The following is a 24,784-nucleotide window of genomic DNA, read 5'->3' on the forward strand; positions in this document are numbered from 1 at the left end:
GCCGTCCCGTTCCCCCCCCCACCCGCCCCCCCCGCTCCTCCTCCTCCTCCTCCCTCCAGCATCGCCCGGCCTCATGGGACTTGTAGTCGCCCTGCCCGGCATCGCCCCCTTCCTCCTCCTCGCCCCCCTCTCCCCGCCCCCCCCCCCCCCCCCCAGCACTGCTCAGCCCATCACCGCGGCCCCCGACCCCGCAAGGGTGGATGCAAAGGGTCACCCCGCTGGCACTCAGACCCCCCTCCCCAATCCCCCCCCCGCCCCCGCCGAGGCTGATTCCCCCCTCCCGGCTGACCCCTGCTCCCCCCATGGGTCAGGGCGCCCGGGCACATGGTGGGGTAGGGTGAAGGCGGGGGACAGGGGCCGTGTGGGGGCCGTGCGGGGGGGGTGGTCCAAGCCCCCCCACCTCGGGCAGCGGCAGGCGCAGGCCCCCGGCCCCGTTTCCTTTTCCGCCTGCGTTTCTCCGGGGCGGGCGTCGTGTTTTCCGGCTGCTGCCCGAGAACAATGCGAGGCTGGGCCTCCGCCGGCCGCCTCGGCCTCCCGCCGGCGCCACGCTCCCGGCCCCCCACCCCGCTGCCCCCCACCCTGCCGGGGGGCCGCTGCCGAGGGGCGAACCCCCCTCGTTACTATTCTCCGCTCGGCCATGGCGGTGGTCGCATCCCCCTGCCCCGGTTCCCGCACAGCATCCCCCAACTCCCCGCCAGCCCTGCTGCCCCATGACGTCATGCGCCATCTCCCCGGCAACCAGCGGTGAGGTCACCCGCGGCGCAGGGCGTACGGCCTGGCCTGTGGTGGGGGGGGGCAGGATCGGGCCCCGCTCCAGTGGCTGCTGCCTGGGGTGGCTGCGCCACAGGGGTCCAGCCCACACAGCTGCCCCTGGGGCCGCCATGGTGACACTGGGGTGCCCCCCCCCCCCGCTCCCATAAATGATCCCAGAGGGGGGGAACAGACCTCAAATGGACCTCAGTCCCGCCCCCCCACCAAATCCCCTGCCGAACGCCCCAGGGGGGCCATAGCCCACCCCGCGCACCCCCAGTGCAGCGTCCTGCCTGCACTGCTGGGGCAGGCGGGGGACCCCAATGTCCTGGGATCCCCAGAGGCTGCCCGAGCTGCACCCCGTGGTGCACCTGGGATGGGGCCGGGGTGGGGAGCTGGGGGGGTGCACAGGAGTGGGGTGCACAGTGCCAGAGCTGGCACTGGGAACAGGGGGCTGGAGGGTGCCCAGCGCCGGGGCTGAATCCAGGACGAGTGCCCAGAGCCGGTGCTGGGATGCCCAGAGCAGGACTGGGACAAGCCAGGACTGGGGTGTGCAGGACCCGGGATGGGATCAGGACCAGGATCAGAACCAGGACCTGGAGGGAGGGATGAACAGGACCAGGGCAGTGCCCTGGACTGAGAATGGGACCAGGAGGGCACTGAGGACTGGGACTGGGCTCAGGACTAGGAGATGCCAGGAGGAGGTCCAGAGCCAGGGAGATGCCCAGGAGCAGGATCAGGAATAGGACCAGGGGATGCCCAGGAGTGGGACCAAGAGCAGGACCTGGGCGAGGGGATACTCAGGAGCAAGAACAGGACCAGGGGACAACCAGAAGCAGGACCAGGACCAGCGTATGCCAAGGAGCAGGAGCAGGACCAGGGAGACGTCCGGGAGCAGAACCATGATCAGGACCAGGGGATACTCAGCACCAGGACCGGGACATGCCCAGGAGCAGGAGCAGGACCAGGGGGCTGCCCAGGAGCAGGCAGGCGGGGGGGTGCTCAGGACTGGAACCCGAACCGGGGCGGGGGGTGATGCCCAGAACCTGGGGTGGGATACCCAGAACCGGGACCGGGACCAGGAGCGGCACCGGGAGGCGGAGCGGGCTGTGCCGGGTGCGGGTGCGGATGCAGGTGTTGGTGCGGGAGCGGGGGCGGGGGGTGGGTGCGGTGCGGTTGCGGGTGCGGGGCGGTGCCGGTGCCGGTGCGGGGCGGTCGCGGCGGCGCTGCCGGTGGCGGGGCGGGGGCGGCGCGGCCCCTCCTCCGCCGGGGCCGGGCCTGCGCCGCTTCCTGCGGAGCCGCCGGGCGCTGGGAGCAGCCGGCAGCCCCCGGCGCGCCGCGGCCCCGGGCCCCCGCCGCCCCCGCCCCGCCCCGCCCCGCCGCCCGGCCTCCCCCCCGGCGGGCCCGGGGGGCGCCGCCGCCGCCCCCCCCCCACGCTGGCGCAGAGGCCCGGGCCCGGGCCCGCCTCGCCGCTGAGGATGTCCCGGAAGGCGCCGCGGGCGGAGGTGTGCGCCGACTGCAGCGCCCCAGGTAAGGGCCGCCCCCCCCCCCGCCCCCGGTACCGGCACCGAACCCCCCCGCTACGGCCCCGGTACGCCCCATGCCCCCGCCAGCCTCCCGCCCCCCCCCCCCCCCGCCCCCGGTGGGGCCCTTCGCACCTCGTGCTGTCCCGTCCCCCCCCCCTCCCCAACCCCGGAGCCTGGCCGGGAGCCTGCCCTGCGCCCCCCGGTACGGCCCCAGGAGCGCCCCCTGAGCCCCCGCCGCACCGCGTCATGCCCCCCCCCCGGCACATCCCCAGCACCCCTGTGAGCCCCCTCTGCACCCCGTGGTGACCCCCCCGGCACCCCCGTGAGCCATGCCCGCCCCCCTGGTGCCCCCCAGCGCATCCCCGGTGACCCCTGGTACATCCCCCGCGCCCCCGTGAGCCCCCTCTGGGCTGCATCCCCCAGTACGCTCCCAGGGAGCCCTTTTGCATTTCCTTCTACACCCCACAGCGAGGCCCCTTTGCACCCCGCTGGGTGCCCCCAGGACCCCCCCCAGTGAGTCCCCACTGCACCCCGTGGTGCGCACCCTAGGGACCCCAGCTGAGTCCCCTGCTCTGCCCCCCAGGAACCCTCTGATGTGCCCCCAGTGCAATGCGCTGGTGAGGCCCCTGGGCTCCCTCGGTGCACCCCCTTTCCCCACCTCAGGAATCTCCCAGTACAGCCCGTAACCCCCCGTGCCCTCCTCAGCGCTGCCGTGGTGCGCCCGGTGTACCCACCACCCCCGTGTACCACCCACAGCCTCCGCACCCCTCGGCGTGGGGGCTGCTGGCGCAGGCTGGGGACGTGCCGGTCGGTGCCAGCAGCACCGAGGACCCTGCAAATGGCCAGATGGGGGGTGATACCATCCTGCGCCCCCCAGCACCCCACTGCCAGCATCCATGCTGGCCAAATCTGGGCTTGGTGGTGCAGGCGGACTGAGCTGGGCCAGCAGCGGCCGCGCTGCAAGCCAGAGCCTGAGCCTGGGCAAGATGATTCGTGTCCCCGGCCGTGCCAGTGCCCGCAGCTGCCATGCTGGGCATGAGGCCGTGGGTGGCACGGCGGGACTGGGACCCCCAAATCCTGCCCATGGCCGGCACGGGTGGCCCCACGGCGATGAATGAACGGGGCCGAGCGTCGAGGCTTGCTGTGAGCCGGCCCCGGAAAGCTGCCTGCGGGCCAAGGCTGTGCCGAAATTATTTCATCCACGTGCCAATGGCCGGATCCTGCCAGGAGAGCTGGCGGCACGCGTGGGCATGGGGCTGCCCTGCCTCCAGGCGCGTCCCCATGCCAGTGGGCAAACAGGGGTGCAGGGGTGCCCGGGGCGGTGCTGAGGCTCCCTGCCGGGGCGGGGGGAAATGGAAACCAGTTTCTTCCAATCTCTTATCGCCCGGCAGCCATGTGAGGAAATGAGTTATAAAGTCCAGAGGCCGTTTCCTACTGCACCGGGAGCACCCGCCACCGCTGCCGGGGATGCGCTGCCCGGCCCTGTGTGGTGGGGTGCCCGCGGGGTGCCCTGCTCCCTCTGTCCCGGCTTCCCTGGCTGAATCCCGCTCCGCTGGCCCTGTGCGGGGATCCTGGCTAGCCCCAGCCCTCCCCTCACCACTGCCGGGCTGAGTGCTGGGGGTCCCGGCGTCCCCCCGTGTCCCGGTGCCGGGACGGAGGTGCTGGGAGCTCCCTTGGGCTCAAGGATCCTCGCGGGGTTCGGGGTGTCCTCCCCAAGCCGCCGCCATGCCCACCCGCATCCCACCGCATCCCGGCTGCCTGCTGTGGCGGGAGGGGGTGCCGTCCCAGGGGTACCCCGAATCTGCCCGGTTGCGGGGCCGCAGGCAGCCTCCCCCCGCGCGGAGCGTCCTGTTCCCAGCAGCGCCCCGTGGGCAGCGGGCGCGAAGGCACAGATGCCGCCGCGCTGGCTGCCAAGGCGCTGCCATCTGTGTGCGCGGGGCTGCCAGGCTGGGGGGGGGCCACCGCTCCCCCCCGGCCACCCCACCTCGGCCCCGGGGCACTGCAGTGCTGCAGGGATGGGTGACCCCCAAAAACGGGTCCCCAGGGCTCGGGGGGCGGGGGGGAGGGAGGGGGCTGGGGCCATGCAGGGAGGAAGGAAGCGGGGGAGGCCCGGACACCTTCCTCTGCGGGGTCGCGGGGCCACCATCACCCCCTCGGGGCTATCGGGGCTGGCCAGTGCTGCCATCCCCCGTAGAGCCTGTACCCCGCCGTGCTTGGGGGTCCCCCCTCCCGTGGGGCAGTGCTGTGTTTGTGTAGGCCCTACAGAAACAAGGGGTGGCGGGGCTGGGCAGAGGCTGGCAGGGCTCCCCCCGGCAGTGCCCGGCGGAGGGGCCACCCGGGGACAGTTCGGCATCATCGTCACCCTGTGTCATGGTGGGAGGGGGGTGGCTGTGACTCAGCGGGGGGGGGGGGATGGTCCCCAAATCCTGCTCTCGGTGCTGCTGGGGGGCAGCTACAGCCCCACAGACCACCCCCCGTGGGGCCGGACCCCACCCCGGGCCAGCCTTGGGACCCAATTTTGGGGTGCAGGCGTGGAGAGCTGCTGCCCGGCCAGCAGCGGGGCCCCCGCGGGTGCCGGGGACGGTGCCAGCGCGGCCGCTCAAACGGCCCTTTGTTCCCAGCGGGGACACAAAGGGCTCCAGTCCGGCCGGGCTGGGGCTGGGGGGGGTATGGCAGTGGAGGGGGGGGCTGTGGCACCTGCCCCGAGAGCTGGGGTGCCCTGTGGGGCTGGCTGGGGATGGGGTGCCGAGGCTGCGGAGCCGGTGACCACCGTACGTGGGAGCCCATGGGCTGGGAGTGCCCACCCATGAGGGGGCACACTGCCCCCGCGCAGGACCCCCCCAAACGTCCAGCCAGGGGCTCGGGGGGTGTGTGGCCTCGCTGGGTGCTGCGGCTGGTCAGGGTGGCCCTGCTTGGGATGCGCTGCCACGGGGCCGGCATCGTCCCTGCCATCGGATGCCCTCCCAATGGGGGAGGCCAAATCCTGTCCCCCCGCGCCCCCGCCCTTTGGCTGGTGCCTGGTTGCTACGGGAAACCCGTGGGTTTCCCCTGGTGATGGGCTGAGCCCCTCGCCGTCGCCAGGGAAACGGTCGCCGTGGCAACGCATCCCCCCACCCCCAGCGGGATGGATGGGGAAGGGACCGCATGGGGAGGGGACCACAGTGGCGGGGACACTCGGTGACACCCCCCGTGCCACCCCGCAGACCCCGGCTGGGCCTCCATCAACCGCGGGGTGCTCATCTGCGACGAGTGCTGCAGCGTGCACCGCAGCCTGGGCCGCCACATCTCCATCGTCAAGCACCTGCGCCACAGCCCCTGGCCCGCCACCCTGCTCCAGGTGGGTGCCGGCCCCGCGGGGACATGGCGGGGGGGGGGATGCACAGGGACCCCCCCCCCCCCCCCCCGGCACCCACCGGGCCCTGCCTCTCCCCCGCAGATGGTGCACACCTTGGCGAGCAACGGGGCCAACTCCATCTGGGAGCACTCGCTGCTGGATCCGGCGCAGGTGCAGAGCGGGCGCCGGAAGGCAAACCCCCAGGACAAAGTGCAGTAAGTGCCCCCCACGCCCCGGGGAGGGGGTCTGTGCTGGCCGGGCACCTGCCCCCCCGCCCCGCTTCACCCCACAACCTGCCGTCCCCCCCCCAGCCCCACCAAGTCAGAGTTCATCCGCGCCAAGTACCAGATGCTGGCCTTCGTCCACAAGCTGCCCTGCCGGGACGATGACGGCGTCACCGCCAAGGACCTCAGCAAGGTGGGTCGCAGGGTGGGAGTGCGGGGATACCCCCCCCCCCAAACTTGGCGGTGGGGACACATCCCCCTCTTACCGTGTCTCTCCTCCGCAGCAATTGCACTCGAGCGTGCGGACGGGCAACCTGGAGACCTGCCTGCGCCTGCTCTCGCTGGGCGCCCAGGCCAACTTCTTCCACCCGGTGAGCACCGGTGGGGGTCGGGGTCCCCGGGGACGGTGCTGTGCTTGAGGGGGGGGGGGTGTGGTCCCGGAGCCCCGTCCCGCGGGCAGGCTGCGGGGCTGAGGCTGCCCGTGCCCGCAGGAGAAGGGCACGACGCCATTGCACGTGGCCGCCAAGGCCGGGCAGATCCTGCAGGCAGAGCTGCTGGTGGTCTACGGCGCCGACCCCGGGGCGCCCGACGTGAACGGCCGGACCCCCATCGACTACGCCAGGTGAGAGCAGGGAAAGAGGCGGGGGGGGGGGGGGGTCACCCCTGCCTGCACCCCCTCCTCCTTAGGGTGGGCATCACCCTGCCCGTGCTCTCACAGGCAGGCAGCCCAGCACGAGCTGGCGGAGCGGCTGGTGGAGTGCCAGTACGAGCTGACCGACCGGCTGGCCTTTTACCTCTGCGGCAGGAAGCCGGGTGAGTGTGGGGGTCCCGGGGGGGGCTCAACCCCAGGGTGGGCTGCAGGGCGTCCGCTCACCACCCCTCTCTTTGCGCAGACCACAAGAACGGGCACTACATCATCCCGCAGATGGCTGACAGGTGAGTGCCCGGTGCCCGCGGCCCTGTCCCATGTCCCCCCCCCCCGTGTCCCCGCTGGGGCGAGGTGGGGGGGACCTCGGTCACCTCCTTGTGACTGGCGCTGGAGCATCCCTGGGGAGGGCGAGGGGGGGTCCGCGTGCCCGCGCGTTTAACGTCCGCCTTTATCCTGTTCTTCCCTCCGCTGCCTTCTCCGGAGCGCAGGGTGCGCCCAAAGTGCATGGCACAGAGGTATTGTCCGCTCGGCTCTTGGCTCCGGGGGGCCCCCCCCGTGCCACCGGCGCGGGCCCCCCCTGCGGCCCCAGCTGCTCAATCCAGCCTGGCACCCGGGGGGCACCCGGGGAGGGGGGTCCCATTCACCCCCTGCCACCTCGTCACCCCGTGCCTGCCTGCCAGCCCCGCTCGGCGAAGCCCCCTGTGCCCGGCGGGTGGGGGGGGGGTCCCTGTCATGGTGGGGTACAGCTGGGGACCGTTTCGGTGGGGACAGGCCTGGAATAACCCCCGCTTTGTGTCTCTCCCCTCACTCTCCGCACCCCCCTAGCCTGGACCTCTCCGAGCTGGCCAAGGCAGCCAAGAAGAAGCTGCAGGCGGTGAGTGGGGGCCGGGGCAGGGCTGGGGGCCGGGGGGGTGGGGGGGGGGGGTGTCCCATTCACTCCCCCCACCCCGCCTGACACCGTCCCCTGTCCCGCTGCAGCTCAGCAACCGCCTCTTCGAGGAGCTGGCCATGGACGTGTACGACGAGGTGGACCGCCGGGAGAACGACGCGGGTGAGCGGGGCGGGGGGTGGGGGGGGCGCAGGGTGCAGAGCGGGGGGTGCAGGGTGCAGCTCCCCCCCCTTCCCTGGGCCGGGACTGGGGCGGGCGTCCCAGCGCGGGGAGGAGCAGCCGGCAGAGCCCCGCGCTCCCCCCGATCTGGATGCGTCCGCCGGGACCGCAGCCCCTCCTTCCTCATTCCTCCGGCCGGGGAGGTTTGCTTGGATTGAGGGGCCGCCGCTGGGTGCCGGGGCTGGGGTGCTGCTGGAGGTGGGTGCCGGGACCCCCCCGGGGACGGGGGGCTCAGCCTTGGAGGGGTGCCCTTGGGCTGGGGGGATGGCATAGAAATGGGGTGCCATGGCGCGGTGGGCACCGACAGGCACTCCGAGCCCTTTCCCTGCCGGCTGGGGGGGTGCGGAGCTGGTGCCCCAAAGGGTGAGGAGTGAGGGGTCCTTGCTGGGGGGGCGCCGGGGGGGACCCCAACCCTGTGGGGTGGCTGGGGGAGGCGATTCCCGTCAGCCCGGCCGGGCTCCGCTCCCAGCCCCGGCAGGCTGGCCCCGTGCCCGCGCCTGCGTCCTGCCGGCTCCGCCGCCAGCCCCGGGCCCTGCCGCCCGCTCGCTCCCGGGGGGGTGGGTCTGGCCCCCCGCAGCTCCCCCCACCCCTGGGGTCTGACACCGGGTGCCTGCCCCGCAGTCTGGCTGACAACCCAGAACCACAGCACGCTGGTGACAGAGCGCAGCGCCGTCCCCTTCCTCCCTGTCAACCCCGAGTACTCGGCCACGCGCAACCAGGTGAGACAACCCCCCCCCCCGCCCCCATCTCCAGGCCCTGCCCCCCCTCCCTTTGCACCCAGACCCCCCCTCTCACCCCCTTTCCTACCCCCCCCAGGGTCGGCAGAAGCTGGCCAGGTTCAACGCCAGGGAGTTTGCCACCTTGCTCATCGACATCCTCGGGGAAGCCAAGCGCCGGCAGCAAGGGAAGAGTCTGCTGAGCCCCACAGGTGAGGGACGGGGGGCAGCGAGGCGGGGGGGTTGAGCATCCCCCCCCACCTCCCATGCTCAGCACCCCCCTGCCCTCCCCCAGACGCCCTCGACTACTCTCTGCGGAGCCAGAGCGACCTGGACGACCAGCACGACTACGACAGCGTCGCCTCCGACGAGGACACGGACCAGGAGCTGCTGCGCAACGCCTCCCGCAACAACCGCGCCAGGGTGAGCCCCGCACCCCCCTCCCGCACCCCCCCCCCGCCCCAGCTCCGGGATGCTGGCGCTGAGCCCCTCTCCCCGCAGAGCATGGACTCCTCCGACCTCTCGGACGGCCCCATCACGCTGCAGGAGTACCTGGAGGTGAAGAAGGCTCTGGCCGCCTCCGAGGCCAAGGTGCAGCAGCTGATGAAGGTGAACAACAGCCTGAGCGACGAGCTGCGCCGGCTGCAGCGCGAGGTGGGTGCAGGGCCCCTGGGACCCCCCCCCCCCCCGGCCTTGGCAAACCCCTCTCCTCGCTGATGCCTTTTCCCCCAACTCCGCTGCAGATCCACAAGCTGCAGGCAGAGAACACGCAGATCCGGCAGCAGACGGGCCCCGCGCACCCAACCCCGGCCCCCAGCGAGCGGCCGGAGCACGGGCACCCCCCGGGCACAGCCCCCCCCCACCGCCGGGACCGCCAGGCCTTCTCCATGTACGAGCCGGGCTCGGCGCTGAAACCCTTCGGGCAGCCGGTGGAGGAGCTGGTGACGCGGCTGCAGCCCTTCGGCGCCGGCGTGAGTGTGCTGGGGCGGGCGGGTGGGTTTTGGGGTGCAGTGGTCCCCCATTGCCCCCCCCGACAGGGCGCTGGGTCCCGTCCCCGCGGGGCTGTAACCTTTCATGTGTCGCCAGGAGGTGGAGGACGAGGCTCTGTACTCCATGCACATCCCGGCCAGCGTGTACCGGGTAAGGGGGCCGCGGCGGGGGCGGCTCCTGCATGGGACATGGTGGCTGTCGCCCTCCTGGGACGTGGCCTCTGTGCCATCTTGGGTTGTCCCATTTCCCCGCCTCCCTGCACCCCCTGGGTCAGGCCGGGGACCTCCCCGGGGGATGGTGGCCACGGGACGTTCCTGCATGCAGGGCGGCGGTGTCCCCTGTGCTCATCCTCCCCTGCACGTCACCGGGATCGGCTCCAGCCCCTTCTGCACCCCCTTCAACACCGGCTTCCCCTCTCTTCCCAATCCAGATCCGGAAAGGTCCGTCTGCCTCCTCGGTGCCCTTTCCCCCGTCCTCCCCGCTGCTCTCCTGCCCGCCCGACAGTGCCCGGCACATGGTGACGTACCTGGGGCGGGGGGGGCAGCTCCTGGGGTGGGGAGACCCCCCAGCCCTGTGTGGGGCTGGCGCTGGGCAGGGCTTGACACTGCTCCTCTCCCCTCCAGAGCAAGCTGGACCGGCACGGCAGCGGCACTGACAGCGACTACGACAACACGCAGGCGGGTGAGGTCCTGATCAGGTGAGTGCTGGGGCTGGGGGCTGCACCCGCAGCCCCCTCAGGGTCGTGGGGACAGAGGGGCATGGGGCCGGCACTGACCCCGGGGGGGGGGTCGGTCGGTCCCCGCAGCATGGAAGGGAAGCGGTTCGTGGAGCTGAGCAAGGACGAGGACTTCCCCCACGAGCTGGACCCGCTGGACGGGGAGCTGGACCCCGGGCTGCCCAGCACGGAGGACGTCATCCTCAAAACCGAGCAGGTCACCAAGAACATCCAGGAGCTGCTGCGGGCAGCGCAGGAGTCCAAGCACGACAGGTAGGGCTGGGACACGGCCACGGGGTCCCTCCGGACCCCCCTGGTCCCAGGGGCTGTATTCACATGGGACCATCCCTGCTACATCCGTGGTCGGGAGCCGTCATCCGCCTCCCCAGCGCTCACCCCTCTGCTCGCCCCCAGCTTTGTGCCCTGCTCGGAGAAGATCCACTCGGCTGTGACGGAGATGGCATCGCTCTTCCCCAAGGTAGGAGGGGCGGCGGGTCCCCGGGGTGGGGAGGACCCCTCCCAGGCACTGTGTCCCCCCCAACCCTGACGTGGGTCCTGACTCTGCCCCGCTGCAGAAGCCGGCGCTGGAGACGGTGCGGAGCTCCCTGCGGCTGCTCAATGCCAGCGCCTACCGGCTGCAGAGCGAGTGCCGCAAAACCGTGCCGCCCGAGCCGGGGGCCGCCGTGGACTACCAGCTCCTGACCCAGCAGGTCATCCAGTGTGCCTATGACATCGCCAAGGCCGCCAAGCAGCTGGTCACCATCACCACCCGCGAGAAGAAGCAGTGAGCGCCGGCCCGCACCCCCCCGGCACCCCCCCAGCCCCCCCGCGCCCTCCGTCTCTCCCTCCCCTCCGGCAGCAGCCGGCACCTGGGGCGAGCGTGGCTGCGAGTGGCCTTTAGCCCAGGGGGAGCCGTGACGTGGGGCGAGCCCCACCATCGCCCCCCCAGCCCCCCGCACTGCCGAGGAGCTGGCGCTCATCCTGCGGGGTAGGTGCCTGCGTCCCCCCTGTACAGACCCCTGCCCGCCCCCCCCGCAGCCCGCCCCGCGCCTAACTTATCCTGTACATAGCCTGCGTAGCTGTCTGTGGCGGCGGTGGCCATGTACCCCCCCCTCACCCTGCCCCCCCCCCCCCCAAAAGCCCTTCGCCGGGCGGCCGGTACCCCTGGGGCCGCCCGCAGCGTTACACTGGACCGGGGGGCCCGTGGGCCCCCCCCTCCCCGGGCATCCTGCCCCCACCGGCCCCGGGGCCCCGCTCCCTACTGTAAGATGTGTCCTTGTACATTTGTATCAATAAAGGTGTGAGCATTGCACGGGCCCCCGGCCCCCGCCTCCTGCGGCGCTGGGGGGTCCTGTCCCCCGCCCCCAAGGCGTGCGGCTGCAGGGGATTCACCCCCCCCCCGGCGCCATGCAGGGCTCGGCCACGTGTCCCTCCCGTTTCACCCAGTCCCCTTGGCCCCGGCTGGCGGCCGGTCACGCCATCCCCGGCACAGCCCCACGGCCTCGCCGCTCGCCCAGCCCCGGGGCAGGGCCTTCCCGACACGGCCCCGCCATCGCTCTGGGAATGCGCCGGGCACCGGGGCTGCCGGCCGGGGCTCCTGCCGCCCCCATGGTGTCCCCCGAGGGTTTGGTGGCCGCAGCCGCAGCGCTCGCTGGCCTGGGTCTCCTGGCCCGGCGCCTTTGGGCAGGGAGGCTGGAGGTGCCTGGAGACCGGGATGAGGAAGAGGAGGAGGAAGAGGAGGGGATCCCCTTCATGGCCGAGGACGGCTCGGGGTGCTGCCGGCTGCTGTGCAAGCCCTCGGCGCTGGCCCAGCACCTGGTGCGGAGCTTGGGGCGGTCGGCGGGGCTGTGGGGGGGACATTGGCTGTGGCCGCGTTGGCCCCGGCTCCAGATGTTGCGGCAGCTCCTGAAGCCCCCCGAGCCGGAGCCGGCGGTGGCCCGGGAGCTCCTGCAGATGCCCGACAGCGGGCTGGTGGCCCTAGACTGGTTGGTGGGGCCGTGGGGGGGGGCTGCAGGTGGCGGTGGGGGGGGCCCCAGCCCTGTGCTGCTGCTCATCCCTAATGCCGCCGGGCAGGTGACGGGGGGACTGCTGCAGCTGGGGCTGCGGGCGCTGGAGAGGGGCTTCCTCCCCGTCATCTTCAACCGCCGGGGCCACAACGGCTGCCCCCTCACCACCCCCCGGCTCCAGCCCTTCGGGGACCCCGGGGACCTGCGGGAAGCGGTGACCTACCTGCGCTGCCGGCACCCCGCCGCCCCGCTGCTGGCCGTCAGCGAGGGCTCGGGCTCGGGGCTGCTGCTGGCCTACCTGGGGGAGAGCGGCTCCTCCAGCCACCTGGCCGCCGCCGCCTGCGTCTCCCCCATCTTCCGCGGCCGGGACTGGTTCGAAGCTGGGATGCCCTGGCTCTACGAATGGCCGCTGCTCCTGCACCTCAAGAGGGGACTCAGCAGGTCAGTGGGGTCCCTCGGGGCGGGGGGGTTTGGGGAAGGGGTGCCCTGGGAGCCCCTCGGCCAGCCCCTGGAGGGGGGGTGTGTGTGTGTGCCACGGGTGCCGCTGCGGCAGCGGGAGCCCCAGCGCGGGGGCAGAGGTGCTGAGAGCAGCAAAACGCGCTGGTTAATGAACACCAGCCTGGGGCCGGCTGCTGCAGGGCCAGCTTGGCCACCACACGCTCCCCGGCCCTGCTGGGGCTGCGGCAGAATCTCGGGGGGGTGTGTGTGTGTGTGTGTGTGTGTCCCCTGGGTGACAGCGGTGGCACCCGTCGCAGCAGCACCGGGTGGGTTGGCAAACCTTCCCCAACTTGCACTGGCCCCCGGGGGCCGAGTGGGGTTGGCCACCACCCCTGCGCTGCTGCTTGCCCCCAGTGCCTGACCCCATGTGTCTGCCCTGTGGGATTCCGGGGGGGGGCACGACCACCAACCCACAGCGGGCAGGGGGCTGTGACAGCTGCCCCTCCCCAGCTTTTCCCACGACTCTGGGTCCCTGTTGCCCAACATGGCTGCAATGGGGCCGGGGTGGGGGGGCAAGTGCTGGGCTGGAAGACAAACTGTCCCATGCCAAGGCCTTGAGCAAGCGGCATCTCCCCGGGCGGTGCGGAGACCTCATGGCGGGGTGTGGGGGGGACACAAAGGGGCAAATGAGGGCCAAAAAAACCCCAACCAACAAGTAGAAGCCAAAACTTTGGGGCAAGCAGGTGCCAGGTTGGGCTTCAGCAGAGCCGGGGTGGGCGCAGCCAGGCACGGTGGCTACTGCAGTGACGGGGTGCGGGGGGGTGGGGGAGTGTGCTGGGTGGGTTTCTGTTGGCCAGAGGGTGGGGGGGTGGGCAGCAGGGTGTCTCCCCCCCCCCGTTTCCCAATACCCCTTGCAAATGCTGCTGTCACGGCAACGGAGCAGAGCGCTGGCTGCCTCCCGTTGCCATGGCGCCCGGGCTGCCGCCAGCTGTGCTGCGGGAACCCCCCCAGCATCCCCAGCCAGGGGCTGGGATGGGACCCCCAGACCAGCTCCGGGCGGTGGTGGGGGGGGGGGGGCTGGAGGTCACCCCCAGTCCCCGTGTGGGGCCATGGCTGGAGCGCAGCCCCCAGCCCCTAGGGCAGGTGTCCCGACAGCCCCCAGCCCACGGTGGCCGCCCCGTCCCCGCAGGTACGCGGGGTCCCTGGCCCAGGCGGTGGACGTGGACGGGCTGCTGGGCAGCCGCTCGCTGCGGGAGCTGGAGGAAGCCCTCTTCTGCCGGACCAAGAGCCGTCCCACCAGCTGGGAGGCCTACTGGGAACGCAACGAGCCCCTGCGGGACGCCGACGAGGCAGCCGTGCCGGTGCTGTGCCTCTGCAGCGCCGACGACCCCGTCCGCGGCCCCCCAGCCCGTAGCCTGCCCCTGGAGCTCTTCCGCAGCAGCCCCTACTTCTTCCTGCTGCTGACCCCCCGGGGGGGACACTGCGGCTTCCCCCGGCGGGGACCGGGGCACTGCTGGGGCCACGAGGCCGTGCTGGAGTTCTTCAGGGCCATGGCCGAGTTCCTGGGGGCTGAGGAGCGGAGGAAGGGGCTGCCGTGGCCCCGCAGGTGGGGGGGTCCTGCCGTCGAGCCCCCCGTCTTCACCTGGCAGAGGTCCTACACCCGATAGCCCCCGGGCAGGGTCCCATGTGCCGGCGGGGGGGGGGGGCTCAGAAAGGCAGGCAGACACTCCGTGTACTAAAATTACTTTATTACAGTTGATTTTTTTTTTTTTTAACATTTCCTTTGCTATGATACAAAGGATACTTACAAACAAAATATTACATATGACCTTATTTTTTTTTTTTTTCTCTTCTCTTATTTTCTGACAACTTGGTAACAGCTTTAAATGCACAATCTATACAATTAATACAGGTTATATATGAGCTATAATGTATGTTGAACCAGAAGAATACCAGAATACTGACAATATACTGTACATTAAGCCTTACCAGTTAGTGCTCGTGGCATTTTCTACAAGAAGGAAAACGCACACCTGTAGATTCACTCATACCAGCTGGTGCTACCAGACACGGAAGCGGGAAGGAGTTTAATTCCCCTAGTTAAATCCTTCGTGGCCCATCACCGTGGTGCTGGGCCTGGAAACCTCAGACCAGTGTTCATAGTAAAACAGCAGATATGTGTGTGGGTTTTTTTTTTGTCTAACTAAACGCTCCGCGGCACAAAACCCCACAGCCCGGGCACCTTCTCCCCGGCACCGCGGCAGCCGGGCTTCGCTATACCTGGATGACCCCCCTGGAGCAGACGGCCACGGCGCCGGGGGGGCCGAGCGCTGGGCGAGCTCTTGTTGGTGAGCTGGACCTCCTTCGGGAGGGGGAGAGGAGGAAGAGGAGGAGGAGGAGGAGAGGAAAAGCAGCAACAGCTTTGCTGTCATCAAGTAGGCAGCTCTTGGGTTCGCGCACATCAACGGGCAGGCGCCGAGGGGGTAAAAGCAAGCCCAAGGCACGTGGCCCCCCCCCCCGGGCACGGCTCGGCCAAAGCGCGGGGCTAGTGGCCGGCCGCACACGGGGCTCATGCCCGGCCGAACCTCGGCGGGGCTGGGAGCTGCTTCGCCGTCGCCTGCTCGCCAGGAAAGGTTTGCTTTTGTTTCGCAGCCAAAGCTATAGAGTTGTGCGGCTACAGGTGTGCACTTCCCCTCCTCCCGCCATGGTCTACGTCCGACTGATAAGGTTACATTTTTGTTTTATTTTAATATTATTATTTTTTGTTTTTGTAAAGCAACCAGCAAGTGAAGCGTTTTTAGTCGGCTGGCAGAAGACCTGGCATTTGCACAGAAGCTGCAAATGGAAAATGGCCATCCCCTCCTCCCACCCGCTGCATCCCAGCCCAGAAAAATCCCAATCTGTTGGCGGAAGAAAGGAAAAAAAAAAAAAACAACAACAACCCCAGGGGTGGCGGAGAGGAAGGGGAGGGGGGAACAGGTTGGAAAATACCAGGTTTGAGTTAACATTTCCTTGACTTCACACAATGCTTGTGCAAAAAGAACCAAAACAAAACCCCCAAACAAACAAAAACCAAAACCAGAAACATGCTGGAAATAATGAAAACGAATGGAAAGTAATATATAAAATTAAAAATATAAATAGGATGTCTGGCTGACTGGTAGAAGAATGGGTCATTTCGGTTACAAAAAGGAATATACATTCAAGAGGCTCTGAACCCAGTGGGGTAACTGATGTTAAACTTGTGTTAATAGTTAGGCTAGAATTCTCAAGTTTGTCTTTTAAAATCTTCACAATACAAGCAAGCTATTTTTTTTTTTTTAAAATATACACTATACACACCTCACACAGCTTCTCCTATCCGTATTACACACGTTACGCTACCCTCCCGTCCGCTAAACCCGGGGAGGGGGGGGGAAATCCCACGGCTCAGGCACGCAGGGTGGGCACGCAGGGTGTCCCCGTCCCCCGCCCCCCCCCCACCACCGCCACCCCCAATTCCCGACCCGCTGTCCCCGAGGTGTGGGTGGGACAGCGATGGCCGCAGAGCCCCAGGCAGGTCGCTTGGCCCTCCACGTCTCACCGCAAACCTTCTCGAGCATTTACAAGTCACCAAAGGGCTGTAGCCTTTTATGTTATACACACTTCACTTTCGTTAACGTTAATTATTTACATCAGGGCTGCCCCTGCCCCCCACCCCCATCCCCCCCCCCCCCATCTCCCCATCTTTTAGCTGTTTCTAGGCAGGTAAAAAAAAAAAACAACCAAACGTTCCTGTTCCAAGCAAGCAGGGGGAAGAGCTGCGGGGGGGTTAGGAGGGAAGAAAAGCTGAAGAAAGAAGGGGGTGGTTTGCTTGCCAGAAGCCAAACCCGTACGCGCGTGTATGACTCTCCTGCTCTGCTGCCACCTCAATCCTTACAAGCTCCCGTCCCCTACGACCTCCAGGACAACCAGCCCTGGAAATCACGGCCTCACCGGCGCTCAAACTCCTCTAGCGCAGCCGCCTGGGACGCTCGGCAAAGCCGTTCTCCGCTTGCGGACTCGCCTCTGCCACGAGACAGGGAGCGCGGGGTCCCCACGTCGTCCCCGGGTCGCGCGGGGGGAGCCCACCCCGCACTCGGCGGCGGGTCGCGCCGGGCAGAACCGCCGCGGTCGGGGCAGGGACACCCCGGCACACGCAAGCGACAGCATCCCACCCACAAATTCGCCCTTGGCGGCTGCCGTCGGGCTCTGCCGGAGCCGCGGAAAAGCAGCGGCAACGTACTTCAGCTCCTTAACAACCCTGTGCCGATTTCTAAACTCTGCTTGAGCTGAGTTGCCATAGAAATGCGTGATCCTGGCACTAGAAGCAGGCAACAATCTTAAATGAAAGTCTTTTTTTTTTCTTTCTTTTTTTTTTCTTTTTCTTTTTTTTTTTTTTTCTTTCCTCCAGTAGGTTTAGATGATCTCGGGTTTAAGACAAAAGCAGTCAGAAGGGGGAAAACAGATCATTTCTAGATTGAAAAAAAATACAGTAATAAGCCGGTATTAAACTGCAGCAAAGAACCTGAACTCCGGTTCCCGTCGAGTTCAGCTCCAGAGAAAGCTCGAAGCCACCGCTCCGTCCCTCGCACTGCCCCACCGTACAGCACACGACGCCGAAGGGAAGAAGGTTACACGCAGCGAACGCGGAAAAACCCGGCCGGAGGCTCGAAGGCGAAAGCGGCCGCCGGCCCCCCCGGCCCGCTGCGCCGCCCCAGCTCCCAGGAATTAAGCACGATTCCTTTACAGCATCACTTCGACAAGTCTCGGGGATTAGATGCATGCTGAACTACGACTGGCGATTACAGTAGCTTTTTGCTAGCTGGCACATACTGTATCTATAAATTTTAGTACAAAAACTTAAAAAATACAGAAACTAGGTCAATTTGTTAACTACATATTTACAGATAATTACAATTCTTTTCACTCACAATAATTAAACTAATTGCCAGTGAAAAGTCAAACTGTGCATGTTCTGAGGTACCCGTACTCAGGGGTGGGGAGCGGGGCAGGGGACCGGGGGGGGGAAGATCCTCCACCCCCCAGGTTTGTTCACATCCGCGGGGGCAACGCTCGCCCCTCCTGGTTCCTGGACTCAGTGTGTGCACTCAGAGAAAGCGAGGAGAGAGGGAACCGATGTCGGGGGTGGTTGTTTTTTCCCTAGGACATGGCTTTCAGGGGTTTTGAGGACACCAGACGGGTGCAAAGCCAACGGTCAGGTACCAAACTGCCTTCCTCCCCCCCCTGCCCAGAGGAGCCTTCAGGTGAAGTGCAAGTATCGAGACCCACAGCTCGGTGGTTAAGGTGCTTGTTTGCCGGCAAATCCGATTTACTAAGTCCCTCTTCTAGCTGACAAAGGCCTTTCCTTCCCCAGCACAGGGCAGGGATGGAGCAGGCAGCGTCACAGCCCCAGCTGGCTGAACCTCATTGTGCAACAGGAACCAGGGTTATCTCCTGCCATCGTTCCCTGGTGGGGTGACGTTTACTACGATCACTAGATCTACCAGCTTTGTTTTTTTGGCTGTAAACAGCTACCCACAACCCTCCAAAGCGCCTCACGCGTATACTTCTCAACAGACTCCGGTTCAATCGACTCATAAAAAGTGCAAACTGAAACAAACACAGCAGAGGGACACCCATCGGCGTCCCTGTCTGGGCGTCCACCACTCCTCCGTCCTTGGCACGCGGCTCCGGGCTCGCTGCCGGCCAGCGCCGCGGGTGGGAAAGTCCCACAGGCAGGAGCACAGCTAAAGACAAGACTACTCTTTGTGAAAGGGTAAGGGTGTCCCAACCACAACCAAGCCTCACCGAAAAAGCTCGCAAGAGACCTTCCAAAAGGGACAGGGAGGAAAATTGCCTCCAAATTCTCTGGTAGCACAAAGAAGAGAGCCCGTGGTTGGCATGCTGCTGAGCTGGCTGGGCTTCCCTGGGGGAGGTAAATATCGCAGCTGGACGAACAGTTGTGACTTGACACATGCGAGAACCATTTATCCCCCAAACTGCCAGATGTCTCCCTAAGATGGGGTCTGTAGAGGACAAAGGAGAAGGTTAGAAGGGTCTTCACAGCCTGAGGAGCTCGTGGTGTCCAGCATGGCACTCACCCCTCTGCTGGGAGAAAGACCAGGGCAAGGTTTACTAGAAATGCAGAGCAAGCCCCCAGGAGAACAAGGCTGTCCTCTGCTTACTGGGCTCGAGTAACAGAACACACACGGCTAAGCAGAATAAAGAATGGACCGAAAGCGTCTGTGTGTGTACGTATATGTATGCACACACCGTACACATATATATCTTTTAAATCTTCCCATTTGGCTTCTCTTTTGATCCTCCACAATAACCTGCTCTAGTCATTAGACGCACACAAAGGCGGACAGTGTTCAGAGTTAGCGGCGGCTTGAACTCAGGAATGCCAAAAGTTAGTTAGTGCCGGTGCAGCGTGCCAAGACCGTGCCGGGCTTCTGATCTTTGGTGGCAAGGCGCAGCTGGGGGCTCGGAGCTCAGCCCGCTGAGCACTTCACCGGCCCCCTCACCGCCCCCATACATTGCCTCCACTGCTCCCCTATCGCTAAACCGTCTTGTTTTCTTCTCTGCTGTCTTCTGACTTTCTGGCACCCTCTGGGAGCTCTCTCCTTCGCAGCACACCCATAGCAGCTTATCCTACCCTCCCGCGCCCCAGAAAAAGAAAGCTACAATTAGCAGGGCAGTATTTAAGGGAGGGCTTTTGATGTACTTGCCCTCGCCCTAGAGAGCCGTGCCGCAGGGGTTGCTTTTGCTCGTGAACAGGAGTGCTAAGGAACAGCAGAACTGAAGTGCCCTGACAGAAATGCACAGCATGAGGGGGGTGTGTGCACGTATACCCACACACACACGCACATACAGAGTATATAAATATATACAAAGGAGATACCATATATATATATCCAGAGAGATGTGCGTAGTCAACAGAGTAATGGTAGACAGTGGTACAATACAATTTATTGCCTCTCAAGAAATGGCACGTAAGCGGGGTCAAGGGGGCAGGGCAGCCTTTTCCCTGGGCGGGGGGAGCGGGGTGGGGGCGGTGTTAATAAACAGCATCACCCCGGGATGGAGCAGGGTGCACCCCGTGCAGGTTACAGCTAGCGTGCCACGCACCTTCGTCTGGAGTGGGAAGGGCTGGGTGGGACAAGAGAGCGATGCCAGCCTGGCCCCCAGCCAGGCGAGGAACGGCCGCAGGGAATTTTCTGTGGAAAGCTTGGTTATCGTACCACATTTCTTTCTTCAACCCCTTTGAAGCTCAGAGGGCTCGGAGCGAACACGGGTGAAACAGAGCCGTGGCCTCCATTTCAGCGCCGCATCCGAGGAAGAAAGCACGTAACGTTCAACATGGAAGGGAGAGGTGGCTGCTGACTCCCCGGGACCATGGAGAACAAGACAAACGTGGTCCCTTTCACCGATTTTTATTAAATAAAATCAAAAGAAATTCCAATCAGAAAGAGGTGAAAACGCTGGCTCCTCTGTTGGTTTTGTTTTTTTCAATCTCTGGGCTAAACTACATCAGAACTTCAGGTCTTTGCAAAAAGGGGGGAGAAAAATAACCACAGAATGAGAGATTTCAGGGGTCAAGCTGGTGATTTGACAATACTGCAATAAAGGTTGCAAAGTAGTCCACACAGAAGAGTTTCCCCAGTGTTAAATACGAACATAAAAGACGTAAGAGAACATCTTTGCTGAGGTACTGGAGTAGTTTCCACAATTTACAGATTACAGTAATTTTAAAACCAAAGTTAGGGCATGACTGCAAGGGGTGCGATAGGGAGTAACTGGTCTTTAACTTTATAAAAATAGAGTTTGCAAACTGATTCAGAGAGTGTTTGCGTCTCTCTAGTGTATAGCTGTTTGTGTATCTCGGAAATATACCCGAGATACATTAAAATTCTCAACACCGGGGGCCTCCTCATACACCTCCAAGGCAGAGCCTGACCCCGAGTCCCTCTGGCTACAGCTGCGTAACGGGGCGCTTTCTCTCGAGATCAGGCTTGTTTGGGACAGCTTTCCTTCCCCCACATACACACAGGGACACACACATTTAGACCAGTTGATCTGAATCAGTTTTTGCAAACTATTTTAATTAAAATATTAACTTGTTGGAATTGTCCAGGTCTGCACATGATATACATGTAAAAATGGTTACTACACAACTCTTTTTGAATACAAAAAAGCCAATATGGGATTAGCCATCATTTGGATTCAGCATTCAGTCATGCTTGACATTACACAAAGAGATGGGTTGAGAGAATTCTGTTGAAGTAGCTCAATTTAAGCCAGAGACTTTGACCAAATTCAAACCAGAACAGAAGCAAAAGAATGAACCCACTGAACTTGCAGGTATAGCCTGTCCCTGCGGTCGCTGCTGCTGTTTGTGATAGAGGAGCTGAACTTCAAAACGCTGTGTTAGCACCATGCTCTGGGCACACCTTCCACACAGGGAATCCCAATGCAATTTTGGCCTTTCATTTCATTTTTGTCTTTCTTCCTAACCCCAGGAAAACACAGGTACCTTTCCTAAATCAGTTTCGCTGCATTTCAACAACACTGCAATGCAAAAGAATGACCCCAAAACATCCAATTCCACATAAAAACATAGCAGAGGAAAGGACAGGACAATTCACGGTCACCACCTGCCCCAGGGGGCAACCAGAGTCGCCTCCATGAGACCCCCGCCTCATCCCAGGCTTCTGTCAACTGTTAGTACTACAGAGCTCCTTACTAAGGGGCTGCTCAAACATATTTTGGTAGAGTTTCCATCTTCGATTAGAGTGATATGCTACGTCAAGATCCTAGAAATCCCAGCTGGATTCACCAGACACTGGCAGAGAGTTAAGGATTGGGAGTGGATGTTAATTTAGCTAACGAAAGAACTTCGCCCTGTTGAGAGTACTGAACAGCAGCGAGACACTAGAGTATTTACTATATAAATATGTCACATGGACAAACACATTCGGAAAACCTTGCTTTTGAGCCCTATAAACATATTAAAGGCAAATCCTAGAGTTAGCAGCTAGTGTTTTCTTCAAGATGATTAGTGTGCAAGGAAAAACATTTACAAAGAACCCTGGCTGGTCAGTCCCCCAGACGGAAATCTTTGCCTCAAGCCAAACTTCATCTACCTGCTCTTCCCCTACCCGCCCAGCGCTGGCTGACCCAGACCGCCCTGGCACTGGCACAGGAGTACGGGGCACCTCCGGTTCCCAGCACTAAGGGACGACACGATGCCACAAAGTCATTCGGTTAACGAGACTGCCTGACCCCTTTTATCACCGTCTGGATTTCACAACCTCCTTTGCTTCCTTTCAGTAGTACACAGCTCCAACGAGCCTCTGGAAGTAGTGCCTTCTCGCATGGTGTGATACGCTGCCAAAATATCACAGCATCTCAAGGGACTGTAAAAGTTGTGAAGTATTGCAGCAACGAAAATAATAAAAAGGAGCCTCACATGCAGCAAGATCTACAGTGGTGATGTGGGTTAGTCATCAGCTGGGAGAGTCATTGGCTCAGCTCCTCCTGGTACACTGTGGCAACTAAACGTTTAAACAGTTGGCTACACTCTACATGTAAACAGGAAATTGCAACAAGCCAAAAAGGTAATAAATTGGTGGATGTAGTGTAATAATGAAAAACCCAATCAATGGCATTTTGTGACTATGGCATCCTTCAAAATACCTCTGGCATTTGAGACTGATTGGCTGAAAGTCTAAACATTTCTGAATGGAGCAAAAAGGACTACGCTGGGCTCCAAGCATTATTCTGATGCTTAGCTAAAATGAGATGTCACAGTATTAGCTGTACAAGTGCATTACTTACGCTCCTCCGCCCAACCTCGTCTGAGCTACCAGCAGCACAGTCAGGGAGTGTCAAAGCAGGAATACAATTTTGGACATTTCTAGCCTGTTCCCTCCCGACAGGTTTACCTACGTGCTTCTCGGGAAGCTGACCAGTGCCTTCTGAGAGAACGTCACTTCTTACACAACACAGAGCGGGCACTTGGGTAGAAGGGCCCTGCTGAGCCCTGGTGTCTCTTGGCCTCTCTTCTCACCCTTCTTCCTCACCTACGAGTCTTTGAAAAAGCCTCTTGGCAGAGGCAAGACCCTAGAAATGTATCCAATTTAATGACAAATAAAAACGGAACAGAAGATCCAGCTGTTCCTCCCGTGGATGTTGGGTTTAAAGGCAGCTCGCCTGGTTTTTGCAGGGTGGCAGTTCGAAATTTATGGACATGGGAGGAGGTCTCCATTCTCCCTCAAACTTCCTACGGATCGCGTGATGAGGGCAGCCTGAGGCCCTTCTGTCCTGTCAGTGTGATGACCACCAGCCAACTCTTCTGACTAATTGCATATATTTCTCAGACGCCCTCCCAAGACCCCTCCAAAAAGTAAAAAACAACAACAAAGAAACCAAAAAACCACCCCCCCCAACCCTGCAGCCAAATACTATGACATCCCAGTTAGTAAACACAAAACGTAATGCTTTACAAAATGAATACAATATTCCATGTGCACCCAGCTTCCACACGTCAGCACCGCACTGAGGAGGCTGCTGGGCTGGTGTCTGTAGGCAGTTTCTGTTGGCAGACAGCTCCAGTGGAATTGCCACCCTCAGTTATTGTTTAAGTTATGTATAAGACATGTGTGAACCATTGGATATTTGTGAAGTAACACTTGTGCTCCTGCTCATGCCCTGTTCCGTCCGTCCCCCAGAAGCTGTCCGCCTCAGAGCCTGGGGGCTGTTGCGGACCCCTATAGCACTACTTCGAGGTACCCCCTGCATGGGCCCCGAGGGGTGACCCCATGGCTGGGGTCCACCTTGCATTGGATGGCCCCAAGCTTGTGGTGGGCCACCCATGGGATGACCCCAGTGAGGTCCTGCACCCCCAGTAGGATTGTGGGACCAGCCAGAAGCTCCCGGGTAGCTGTGGCTGAACGCCTCGGGGGAGAGATTAGAAAGAACCATATTACTAAAACCTAGCCTCATGCTTTCTGAGTCAAAGGCTTCGATCTCGCGAGCTTGACGCTCCAGCAGGCTTCGTATCCGTTCGGTACGCTCGTTCTGCAACGCCAGCATCTCCTCCTCAATCTAGGAAGGAAAAAAGAAGAGACAGTCTGTAGCAGCAGGACTCCTTTACAGGCACGGCCTCAACTCTCTGACGAACTTGTAACAGCAAGCTAACGAGGAGCCTTCTCCCCACGTTTCTACATGAGACTGGATCTAGATCAGATGTCCACTGACACACAATCTGTTCTGAACGCAAAAGGGTAAGTCCCATAGACCTGCACAGGCCAAAGCACAGTGAACACCAGTTGGAGGGCCTCGGCCCCTGTTCCCAGGTGAATACATAAGTTTTAGGGGTGCAAAGCCAAAGTCTGCAGTGACACTAACAGCCTGACATAGGTTAATCTTTTAAGATGCCGCAAAGTCTACAGCTTCCATAAAAGCCTACTGGCAAAACACCTTCAGACACAGCCAAGCACGGTGCCTATACAGTCAAATACCTGCCAAGGCAGCTTAATGTGACCTTCACTGTTGGTAGCTGAATCTGATGATGACGACTGCTATTTTCTCCAGGATTCAATGTACGAGCCCACATTCAGTTTCCTTTCCTATGTTTGCTGGCCAGATTTTCTTAGCTCATGTATGTCACCTCCTATCTACCCTTTTCCTAACCCTGATACTTTCTCCAGGATGTGTGGCTGAAGATAGCAGGCAGTGATGTTTGAATAGTGTGGCAGATTATTAGCTAGATGATATGCAAGCTGGCAACTCCAATTTCTTGCCCCTAACACTGTTCCAAATCGGTTTCCAACGGTACTTTGGTAGGGGCAATGGGATCAGCTCTCTAAGCATAAAAAACACGGGGCTACGGCCTCCTGACACCCATCAGACAGGGATGAAAGCCCGTCTTATTGAAAGCTTTGCAGTCAGGTGGAGAACCAAAGAATCACTCCATTATCTTCTTGCCAGCACTGAAAAAGCTACTTTTGGCCTCGATGAAAAAGACCAAATGGATAAAAAGCAGCAGCCAAGACTTTTAGCATAGCTCACTGGCATCTCCCCTGCTGTCAGCAGTGACGCGGCCAAGAGGTGTTATCTTGGTCTGTGCTGAAGGTACTGGGCAGAGCTTGTACTTGTAAGCGCTCGCTTGCCTTAGTCAGGGAATATGCAAAATGATTTCATCTGGAATTTAGGAAACAATCTGCTCCAGCGTGAGTCATCTCCTGAGCCATTTGGGGCTTTCAGAAACTGCCTGATCCACTCGCCTGTTTCTCAGCGCTAG

At 62.9% G+C, this 24,784-nt stretch overlaps 3 protein-coding genes across 7 annotated transcripts in view; 2 read left to right on the top strand and 1 right to left on the bottom strand.

Moving 5' to 3' along the window:
• Positions 1–2,139: 2,139 nt before the first annotated feature.
• GIT1 (GIT ArfGAP 1) lies at positions 2,140–10,820 on the top strand. Of its 4 annotated transcripts, XM_063341831.1 has the most exons (22): positions 2,140–2,280; positions 5,480–5,613; positions 5,713–5,825; positions 5,922–6,027; positions 6,119–6,205; positions 6,326–6,456; positions 6,553–6,647; positions 6,728–6,770; positions 6,972–6,998; positions 7,309–7,357; positions 7,462–7,534; positions 8,213–8,310; positions 8,408–8,519; positions 8,603–8,730; positions 8,809–8,961; positions 9,051–9,278; positions 9,394–9,447; positions 9,728–9,814; positions 9,921–9,994; positions 10,103–10,285; positions 10,427–10,490; positions 10,588–10,820. In XM_063341831.1, exons 1-22 carry the CDS (start codon positions 2,229–2,231, stop codon positions 10,798–10,800), a joined length of 2,304 nt encoding a protein of 767 aa, XP_063197901.1. In that variant the 5' UTR covers positions 2,140–2,228; the 3' UTR covers positions 10,801–10,820. The 4 variants fall into 4 exon arrangements, with proteins under 4 accessions (XP_063197901.1, XP_063197903.1, XP_063197902.1 ...); XM_063341833.1 differs by lacking the exon at positions 9,394–9,447; XM_063341832.1 differs by lacking the exon at positions 6,972–6,998.
• A 147-nt stretch (positions 10,821–10,967) lies between these two features.
• On the top strand, positions 10,968–14,510 carry ABHD15 (abhydrolase domain containing 15). Of its 2 annotated transcripts, XM_063341837.1 has the most exons (3): positions 10,968–11,830; positions 12,086–12,459; positions 13,646–14,510. In XM_063341837.1, exons 1-3 carry the CDS (start codon positions 11,420–11,422, stop codon positions 14,121–14,123), a joined length of 1,263 nt encoding a protein of 420 aa, XP_063197907.1. In that variant the 5' UTR covers positions 10,968–11,419; the 3' UTR covers positions 14,124–14,510. The 2 variants fall into 2 exon arrangements, with proteins under 2 accessions (XP_063197907.1, XP_063197905.1); XM_063341835.1 differs by having other exon boundaries at positions 10,968–12,459.
• Positions 14,511–15,593: 1,083 nt separating this feature from the next.
• The window catches only part of TAOK1 (TAO kinase 1), a 73,550-nt gene continuing 64,359 nt past the window's right edge, over positions 15,594–24,784 (bottom strand). The window contains exon 20 of the mRNA XM_063341830.1: positions 15,594–23,586. Within this exon, the coding sequence (XP_063197900.1) occupies positions 23,125–23,586 (462 nt within the window). The 3' untranslated portion in view covers positions 15,594–23,124. The remainder of the gene's footprint in view (positions 23,587–24,784) is intronic.

This window comes from Chroicocephalus ridibundus, chromosome 7 (genome assembly GCF_963924245.1).
Source record: "Chroicocephalus ridibundus chromosome 7, bChrRid1.1, whole genome shotgun sequence".
Lineage (NCBI taxonomy): Eukaryota > Metazoa > Chordata > Aves > Charadriiformes > Laridae > Chroicocephalus > Chroicocephalus ridibundus.